Source organism: Sinocyclocheilus anshuiensis, unplaced genomic scaffold (assembly GCF_001515605.1).
Source record: "Sinocyclocheilus anshuiensis isolate Anshui unplaced genomic scaffold, SAMN03320099.WGS_v1.1 scaffold1083, whole genome shotgun sequence".
Lineage (NCBI taxonomy): Eukaryota > Metazoa > Chordata > Actinopteri > Cypriniformes > Cyprinidae > Sinocyclocheilus > Sinocyclocheilus anshuiensis.
In genome coordinates this window covers 204812-215371 of record NW_015544206.1, presented here as the reverse complement: position 1 = coordinate 215371, position 10560 = coordinate 204812, and the positions used below count along the sequence as shown (strand labels likewise).

Sequence of the window (10560 nt, the reverse complement as noted above, 5' to 3'; positions counted from 1 at the left end):
TGTTGTATGAAAAAGTCTTTGTGTGAAGATTCTTCACATTTCTCCTTTAGAGAACTACGGAAAACAATTAACAGCATGTTTGGAATTACTTGGTGAGTGACTAATGAGAGAATTTTTGCTTTTAAGTGAACCATTCCTCTACTCATGCAATTAAATGTGAGCATTTGAAAGATGTGATTCAAAGGAGCGACAGGAAGAAGGAGAGAAGGTTTACGGGCAGTCATACTCATAAAATGTTTACCTCTGACTCCCTGGTGCAGAGAATGCGTTTTTTTAACGGTAGGTCATACCTCGCACTCTCTGGAGCCCGAGATGGTGCAGGTGCACGCCCCGTTAACCAAAGAGTCCATGGTCTCGGCATTGGCATGGTTGTAGCTTAGGTGGTAATACTCTTGAAGTTGAGTGTTGATGTTGTGCTCAGGCTCTCGAGTCTTTTTCCTGCGCTTGCGTCGAATGGAGTGCTGCTGGAGTTGCCTCATGCTGTTAGGGTATCGTCGCCACGACACGTAAATTACTAATAGGATTAAAGACACAGAGAGAAATAGGGCAACGCTGCCGGCGATGATCTTGTGGAAGGTCATATGCTCAAACTCAGGTTCGGGGGTGAAGGGTAGGCTGCTAGGTGTTACCGATAGGGGTGGTAGGAATTCGTTGTTGGACTGAACAGGGAATAAAACCTTTGGGGTGACTCTTTGTACGTGGGTAACTTGAGAAAGCTGTCTAGTTGTGGTGCGTGGGGTTGTGGTGGTGGTTGTGGCTGGCTTTGTTACATAAAGAGTTGTCGTAGTTGTAGTCAAAAGAAGAGATAATTCCGTGGTCGGTTCCACGGTGAATATCTCCTCGCACACAGAGTTGTTCCTCACTGTGTCCATGACTCTTTCTCCCTGAAGGGATTTGGGAGTGCTGCAAATAATGCTGGCATCTCTAGTTCCCCTGAAGTTTCTCAGCCAAGACACCAGAGGGCAGATACTAGAGCTACAGTCCCATATGTTTCCTGCCAGGTTGATAGTGCTAATGGAGATCCACGATGAAACAACTTCCTGGGACACGTTGCTTATCTTGTTAGACTCCAGATTGAGCGTATGCAAGTTGGGCAGACACCCAAAAATAGCCGGATCCAAAACTTGAATCTCGTTGCCCGATAGATCCAATTTCTGTAAAGTGTGCCAAGTCCAAGGCGAACCTTGGACGACCGACCGTATGCGATTCCATTGCAGATAAAGAGCCTGCAGATTCAAGAGGCGTGGAAACAGGAAAAAGTTAATCCTGGAAAACTGATTGTGCTCAAGGTGGAGTTCCGTCAGCCTGAGCAGTCCCAGAAAGGTCGTACGAGTTATAGTCCGTAGGCGATTGTAACCCAAATCTAGAAACTCCAGGCTTCGACATTCCATAAAAGTACGGACAGGGATGCTTTTGATGTTGTTTGATCGCAGGTGAAGATTCTGAAGCTTGCGTAGTCCATGAAAATGCCCCGGCATCAAGTCCTGCAGCTGGTTGTAGGACAGGTCAAGGTTGCGCAGGTTTGGGACAGTCTCAAAGGTGCCGTTTTGCAACTGCGCAATCTTGTTAGAGCTTAGGATTAGTTCCTTTAGCCTGCGAAGTCCCTGGAAAGCCAGTCTATCCACTACGCTGATTGAATTGTGGTCCAGGTAGAGCCAGACCAGCTGGTTGAGGTGAGCAAACTGGTAAGGTAGCAACAACAAGAGACTGTTGTACCGCAGGGATAGACCCTGGCACCCTAGAGAGATGTTCTCCGGGACGTCTTGAAAGGCGCCAGACTCGCAGTAAACAATCTTGCCTTCGCAGCGGCAACTCACAGGGCACATCCGCTCCCCCTTGCTGAGCAGCAGGAGAACAGAAGCATGGAAAAGAAAACATGACAGGCGCCCTTCCCAGAGTAAGGGCCCTGTGGAGAGACACAGACAGAACACAGACAGACAACATTTGAGGTCAGTTTTAGTATTCACCCTAGAGATCACAGGTTTGCAAGTGACAGAGTGGGTGCGCTCATCTGTTATGCACAGCCTCATCTTTATCATCAAGGAAAACGATTCATGATTGTGATGGATGGGGAACATCCTGTAGAGTGTGCTGATTGTTTTCAAGCTATTAGGACATAATGCATGAAATCTAAAAAAAAAATGCACCGGGGACCCTCTAATCGAATATGAGAATTCAAGCGGAATTATCCATCATTTAGCACTACACCTTTTAATGTACCCTGGTTTTAGCCAAAATGGAAGCGAGTGGGAAGCGAAGAGGGTGTTTTAAATGAATGGAAATCAATGAGATCCACTTATCAGAGCGGAGCTAATCAGCATACGTCTAACATATGCACGGAACATTTAGTCGTTTCTCATACACCCCCTCAAAAGATTTAACTAATGTTGCAGATTAAAAATAGCATTCACTATCTACGTAGCACAAAGCAGCCGAATACTGAATGCATCTTAGGCTTCACGCTAAATTAAGTATGAGAGAAAGGTAACATCAGGGTCATCCGTCTCAAAGTTTGCTTGTATCATTAGCAAGTAACACACGACAAATAAGTTTCCCACTGTTCTGCTGCTTTGCGTTGATGCTTTAACAAGAAGAGATGTGCAACAGCAATGGGGCATACCAAACGGTTTACACAGTCATCAATTTTATAGAATAGTGTCCTATTGGGGCAGTAAATATGTTTCATCCTGTGGCTAAAGGCCAGTCACCCATCTCCTGCTGACTAGTTATTGGAACAGAGAGATGGCATTGAGACCACGTCGCTTCCCTTAGCAGCAGAGATCATTAGCGACATCGCCTTAATGGATAAAGACCCATAAGAATGTGATAATTCTTCCAACACGAGACTTCGCAACCAAGCAAGCTGGCTGTATTCCCTACCGGCTTTTATATAGAAAGAAGACAACATTTTATAAGTAATTATATGACCCATTAATACTGCACATTCTTTTAATTGGGGACAAAAAATTAGATGAGAGCAGTGCTCCCACTGAGATATGGATGGGTTTTCCTCGAGGATATTTCATGAGTAGTGGGCTACTCGATGGATTTGGGACATTTTCTACTGCTTGTTATTAAACTGGTACAACAGGAAAAAACATCATCCAAAAAAAGGCTGCATGTGAACCAATCAATCTCGATGTCTGGCTGTTAAAGAAATCAATGAGCAAATTAAACCTTTGAGAGTCATTAAAGGCCAAAGATTTGCAGAGCTTATTCGCTTAATGTTTTCCTCTCACTTAACTGAGCAGATAAGGATGTCTTTAAAAACATAGCTGCCCGATGTGTTCGTAATGGAATTTTTTTTTTTTTTTTGAAGCTTTGTTGTGCTTTCCTGTCTATCCGCATGCTACAGTGTGTTGATTTTTGATTTTCTTGAATTAGGTTACTTGAACTCAACATGAAATCAACATGGATCTGTTTAAATTAAGACAATCCTGGTCTTAATTTGTGTTTGGAATGTTTCATCAAAATGTAATATGTTTTGCCTCAGGTTTATACACTGCTGTTCAAAAGTCTGGGATCAGTAATGTTTTTTTTTAAAGAAGTCTTTTATGCTCATGAAGCTGTTACATTTAATTGATCAAAAATACAGAAAAAACAGTAATATTGTGAAACATCATTACAATTTAAAATAACGGTTTACTATTTTAATATACTTTAAAATATAATTTATTTCTATGATGCAAAGCTGAATTTTCATCAGCCATCAGTGTCACATGATCCATCAGAAATCATTCTAATATGTTGATTTATTATCAATGTTGGAAACATTTTTGGAACCTGTGATACTTTTTTTCAGGATTCTTTGATGAATAAAAAGTTAAAAAGTACAACATTTATTCTCTTTTCTAACAATTTAAGTCTTTACTACCACATTTGATCAATTTAACACATCCTTGCTGAATAAAATGAATAATTTCTTTCAAAAAAAGAAAGAAAAAAAATACTGACACCAAACATTTGAACAGTAGTGTATATTGTTACAAAGGATTTCTATTTCAAATAAATGCTGTTCTTTTTAACATTTTATTCATCAAAAAAACTTGAAAAAGTATCATAGTTTCCAAAAAAATATTACGCATCTCAACTATTTCCAACATTGATAATAAATTGGCATATTAGAAATAACTAGTAAATTTTGCCAATAATTACAAAGAAAGGACAAGCTATCCATCCATCCATCTGAAATGTATCACATTATGGAAGTAAACCAGGTTGCAGACATTGCTTCGTCTTTTGCTGCTCCCTGTCTTTTACCTCAATGCCTCACTATAGAGGCCATAGTTGTGATCTGATGGATGCATAAGATGACATGAATAATTTACTGTGGAACTGTGAACTTTTCACCTGTGTCACCACCACATTTTAACAAAATTTTTTTAGGGGCCCAAAGAAGACTAATTGACATTTGAGACACTCGTGTCCATGTTTCTGTGGTTCAGAAGGCCATTAACAGGCCCTTCGACATCAGGACGAGGAGAGAAGCTGAGAGAACGAGGGCTGCCATCTCCCTTGGCAAAAAGACAAGTTGATATTTCAAATGAATGCTGCAGTGTTCCATTACCCTGACGTGGAGAGTAATACCCGGGCCGGACTCAGCAGGAGATGATTAAGAAACAAGATGAATGCGATGAGGGTTTGAGAAATAACGTAGCATGGTAACAAACCAAATAAAGCAAAATGTGACAGACAGGCCACATTTATCCAGTTCTTCAGGTACACAGATCTTTGTTGCTAGCAGAAGGGCCTGTCTTTTTATCCAAAGAACAACTAACCAACACAGCTAGAAATGCACCAGATGGAGAAAGGTCAAGAGTTACTCTAGAGAAGCATTTGTGTTCAAATTAGAGCTGAAAATTAAATTTAGTACAATTAATTACATAAAAAATAACTTTTAATGAATGCATTATCTTCATTTGGGAGATTTTCTTAGTTAATATTGATAAATGCAATCAATTTGAAAATTATTAATTAAATGGGATATCATGCAATTAATTCACGTCGATTGATAGCCCTAGTTTAAACTCTGAAGGATGTTGCTTGATGTCATGCTTTGTGGTAGATTAACTTTCACTCGAGCATCAATTCCCAGTCCACAGAATGTGTTCCCAACACTTTCCAATGAGGTCTATTAAAGTCTCCTTTTTTTTCAGGCTGACTGTCCACGGGGACTTCCCTTCCCAATGGACTCTCCTCGCGAGGAGTTAGCTGTGCTTTTGTAATGCCTTTTTCTCTGTGTCCTCAGAGTTTAACGTTTAACGTCTAATCCTAATTTGAGTCTATTGTGTGTCATTCGATCATAAGGAAAATGGATCTGATTGAAATACAAGCCTTGTCAAGAGCCATAGGGGAGAGCAAACTAAACCTTGCCTGAGGAAAAGGTGAAAACATTGTGGTTCTGAGAATTTCATTATTTTTTTGTCAGTGATGAAGCTGGAATTAACAAGCATTCAACCCCATCTGTTCTCTGGGCAATTACTATAGCTCAAATGTTGCATTCAACGCCAAGGTCATGGGTTCAAATCCCAGAGAGCATACATGCTTATGGAAAATATATCTTGATTGCACTGTGAGTTGCTCTTTTTCAGAAACCCGTTTTGTTTCCGTAGTGTGATTCATTTAGAGAAACAGCATATCCAATGCCACAAAAGGGTGAGACTTGATTTTATGATTTTAGGGTTTAAAGTGGGTGTTTCATAGTAAAATAGAGTCATAATGTGAGTTTACAGTGGGTTTGAAGGACTACTCCCCTCCTGAAACACTCACTTTTGAGGAGGCTTTGAGGACTGGGTCGTGGAGGCGTGAAGGTCAAGTTCACTCCAGAGCATCTCTACTTATCCCAGTTGAAAAACTGCTTTTTCAAATCCTTGCTGTCGTTGTTTATTTTATAATTACATAGGCTGCATTGCCTACACTCTTGGACAAAAAGGTACAAAAGCTGTCACTGGGGCAGTACCTTTTCAAAAGGTACTAATATGTACCTTCAAAGTACATATTATGCACCCTTTAGCCGCCCCAGTGACAGCTTTTGTACCTTTTTGTCAGTAACTTAAAACTATGCTTAAATAACTATTTGACTATTGGTTAGCATTAAAGTCTAAGTGACATAAGACAAAAGGAAAGTTGTTCCCGAGGCAGAATGAGATCTTACGTTTTAATGAAAAATTATGATTGCTATCTATCTATGTATGCATTTATTTATTCTGAATTAATTTGATTTTAGATTGATGTATTTAGAAACATTCATGGATGAATCTGTAGTAGTATTAGTAGTAATAGTAATAATAAAAAAAGAAACATATTACGTAAAACATGTTGACTTTTAAGTGTTTACCAAGTGAGTAAACTGTGTTGTGGCTACTTCTGCAGTCTGGGCAAAGTAACCAGTCATGGTTAACTCTATTAAAGCTACTTTGATGTGCATGACTGGAATATCAAAATATTCTTAATGCAGTTGGATTTGTGCCATATGGGCAAAGCCCTTCTTTGCCCTGGAGTCCTTAAGATAATGCATTTTGATAATAAGAATAAATTAGATTAATCTTGATAGAGCATACAGTTATCAGCTGGTGTTTTCTCATAGTTACTCTGGCATACATTAAGTGTTCACTCACATTAACATATCTGTGGTTTGAAAATGAATTTTTCATGTCAACATACTTCATTTAACACTGTTTAGCTCTGAGACTCAAAATGGAGTATTTGTTAAAGATTTGATCACAGGATGATCTGCAGCTCCGCACATTATGCCAAGTATGGGAATTCTCTGGTTTTCAGGTGCAGTTTCTGTAGGAGGACCTCACATGCTCCTTTTATAGGTGAGTTCTTCCAACATTTGGTTCAACATAATAGCAGGCTTAGCTCAAACTGATCAAACCTTGGCCCTACAATTTGGTTTTAAGCAGGTTTTTGTTTATAATTGACTATATATCTGAATTATAATGATTGAAGATATCACATAAAGCTCAAAACCCATACTTGAAATCACTTGTGGAACGAATATAAATTGTGTGTATTAGAAGCTAAATGTGACATCAATGTTTCTGGGGAACATGCAGAACTTCGGTTCTACAGTACAGTAGTTAGTGATCTATATGACTGCAGGACAGACGTCTATTTGTACCTAATTCAGAAGCAGCACAAAGAGTCAGCAGTGCCCACAGATGGAGGCTCTCTAATACACAGCCTTAATTGATTAAAACATGGCTACTGATTCAAATGATGATTGTGGTGCTTGTGGATTTCAGTGGGAAGCACAAGGAAATGTAACATTATGAAGCCTGTATGCGAAGACACAAAAGGCAAGGTATCAGTTGCCACTGAACTGTCAGCAAGAGACCAATTAAAGCCTCTTTCCATATGATTCAGACTTATCATAAAGCGCTTCTGAGCATGGGTTGTTGAAAGGAAATACTTTTGGTGAAGTTGATGTCTTGAGGTGTGCCATGTAAATATCTAAAATAGGACTGTGGTCATTATTTTAATTAATATTATGCATGCAGATGTGAGACTATGAATATTTATCAGTGTTTTTGCTAACAATATATAAGGGAAAAGTCGCATTTTTGTGTGTAACTAGATAGGTTTAAATGTGTGATTAATGTACATAATTAACAAGTAAAGGCAAAAGGGTGACGTTTTCCTATAATGGTGATAAAATAAATGCACCAAGCCTTGTAGATCTAGAAGAAAACGCACATCTAGTGCTGCACGCGTTACTGTGGGCAACAGCGCATTATTTTCTCACTAAAGAAAAAAAAAGATTATTTGTCCGTTTATCTGTGTCCATAATAATTAGAAAACTACAAACACAAGAAAAAGAGATGCTTTTGTTAATATATTTGTTGCATCATATGTTTAAAATCGCACCATAAACTCGCTTTGTACAAAAAGGCTCATATTTTAAAGTCCAGAAGCATTACGCTTTTCTATTTCAGCTCCGTGTTTCACTATAAATTACAGTGCGTTTGAGTAAATGCATGTGTCTAGTGATGAATGATCAGAAAGGTGGAAAAGAACATGACTGAAATCAGGAATGGTGAAATTGATTGCCCATGGAAATGCATGCAAAACAAACGCACACGCACAAATCCATAATAAACAAACGCGTCAAAACGACACAATTATCGCATTTGCAACAGATGATTCAAGTTGAACATGACTGTTTGTCATGCCATTACGCACTCAAACGCGAGAATATGTTCGTTTAGCAAACCAACAGAAATGTTTCTTGGCTTCGTGTTCTTACCCATGACACTGGTTCTGCTCCAGCTGAGTGTTTAGACGGTGATTCACTCCAGAAATCTCTCTGCGCTTTTTGGTGGTGCTGAAGTGCAACTAAATAAAAGCGTCAGTTTATTGAGCGCAGTTGCGCGAGAGTCAAACTGACAAGCATAACTACCAAAAACCGAGTTGATGTGTCAGGTTACCGATTCCAACGAATATTCAATCGCGGGATGATGCGAACGTGATGAGTAAAGCGACAAAACAAAACGAAGAGAAGTTTATCAGGCGATAAAAGGCATCATGATCCATACTGTAGCTGTGAAAGGATGCGGGATGCTGGAATCTTCGGGAGGCGCGCAGCTTCAGCACCGGTGAGTCTGAGGGACGTGTTGCATCCGCCGGTTACAATGTTGCGCTGCGAGCGATTCAGGAGCGTTGCGCACGTCACGCGTCTGGGGGTGGCTGTGGTTTAGTGGTTTAATGATTGAAGATCTGCGCTGGGAGCTGATAGGCTGCAGGTTCTTAACTCAACTCAAACAAGTGTTGATTCATCAAATATCTCTCTTGTTTACCTGTAGACAATTTAGAGTGACTAAATATGTACGTTTTCACATTTCACTCTTATATATTGGGTGAAATATCAATTATGAATTTGATTTTGTATCACAATAGGCCTACTATTGTCAACATAGTGGCTAATTTGAATTCATAACTTTGATTTAGGTGGATGTTGCCATTTTGTCCATGTCTTCTAACAAGAAAAACTGGCAATTTATTATTAAATATTCTAGCTTTTTTATCGATTTTCCCCTTACTTTACCACACTTTCCTGGGATTATTTAAGTTTTTTCCTAATGCTTTGTGCTTTTTATTTTTTTTTATCATTTCTTAGCAGATACAGTAGGTGGGCTTGTTGATGTGACATGGCATTTCCACTGTCCCACAAGATAAAAATTAATATAATTAAAATTGCATTATTTAAAATGCAGTAAATGGTTAAACATTTCGTTGTCCTGCACGGACCTGTTGTTATAAAAGCTGCAGTGTTATTCGAATTTTTAAATTTTTGAGCCAAATCTCAAAATTGTCCTATGGTGTGACTGTCTCAAGCATGGTTCAATAAATTACAACTTGTATAAATTAAAAAGAAAAACATAAAAATGTTCCCTCAGAACTGTTCAAATATTTAATTTATTTGGAATCACTACAAAAGTCTTACGTTTTGTTGTCCTTTGGTGTGACACCCCTAAATGATATTTTTTTATTAAAAACTGTATGTTAAACTACATAATCATGGAAAATTATGCAAATGTATCTTGCTAACCACTAATGACAGGTTAGCTCAGAATAGCAAGGTAATTAATTGACACAAAAGGCTGAAACGTCCTTTGGTGTGACAGATAATGTCCACCAGTATGACGCCTGTACTGTCACACCATAGGACAAAAATGTCACACCAGAGGACAAGGTCTCTTTAAAAAGCATTTTAAATAATTAAATAAGATTTATTTAACTCCTTTTTTATTATTTTTTGATCATTTTCAGTGTTCTTAAATGCAATAATTACATTAAAGAAACTATTTTCTGATGTTTTTGTTTTACTGTTATAAAGTGTCATGAAAATAAGTATAAAATGTGGTAATTTGTTTTTGAAACAGAAAGAATTGAGGGAGAGAAAATAGTGGAAGAGAGAGGACTTGGAAATATAGACAGAAAATTAACAGGGATCCACCAGAAGGGAGGAGATCCTAAGAGAACGATGCAGAAAGTAAATAGAATCAAAATGATGCCTTAAAAAGTGTAGCCAGTTAAAAAAATAATTCACATCTTAATGAATATAGTTTGAATACCAATCATATTTAGCTGTGCCACACATGCAGCTGAGGGCTAGAAGAGTTTCAGTAACATACTGATTGACTAAGAGACTGAATTTTGTTGATGCAAATTATTTTTTTGTTTTGTTTAAAAAACATGTTGATATTGTTTGTATCAAAATTACACTTTCTTTATCTTTTGACATGTTCAAAATTAAATAGAAATGATTTAATAACTACCATTTCTGTCCTTTAGTGTGACGTAATGTCCTATGGTGTGACACACATAAAAGAACCACAGATTTGTTTTTATTTCAAAATATCTAAAAAAAAAAAGAGTTGAATATTGTAATAGGGGGGATATAAATATCACTCATCTTAAAATTGTATGATTTTCAGCAGTTTTGAACGGATGACAGCAAAGTTTGTCTTGTTGTCAAAGTTTGTCTTGAAATTGTTCAACAAGTCATGGGGAAAAAATGATGTTAATTATAATTTCATATTAAATAAATAACAC

General features: G+C 38.0%; 1 protein-coding gene across 1 annotated transcript; it reads right to left on the bottom strand.

The window, feature by feature from the left end:
• Positions 1 to 284: 284 nt before the first annotated feature.
• LOC107696910 (leucine-rich repeat transmembrane neuronal protein 4-like) lies at positions 285 to 8352 on the bottom strand. Its single transcript, XM_016497483.1, has 2 exons — positions 8252 to 8352; positions 285 to 1906 (listed from the first exon to the last, which is right to left on the bottom strand). Exons 1-2 carry the CDS (start codon positions 8253 to 8255, stop codon positions 285 to 287), a joined length of 1626 nt encoding a protein of 541 aa, XP_016352969.1. The 5' UTR covers positions 8256 to 8352.
• Positions 8353 to 10560: the final 2208 nt, after the last annotated feature.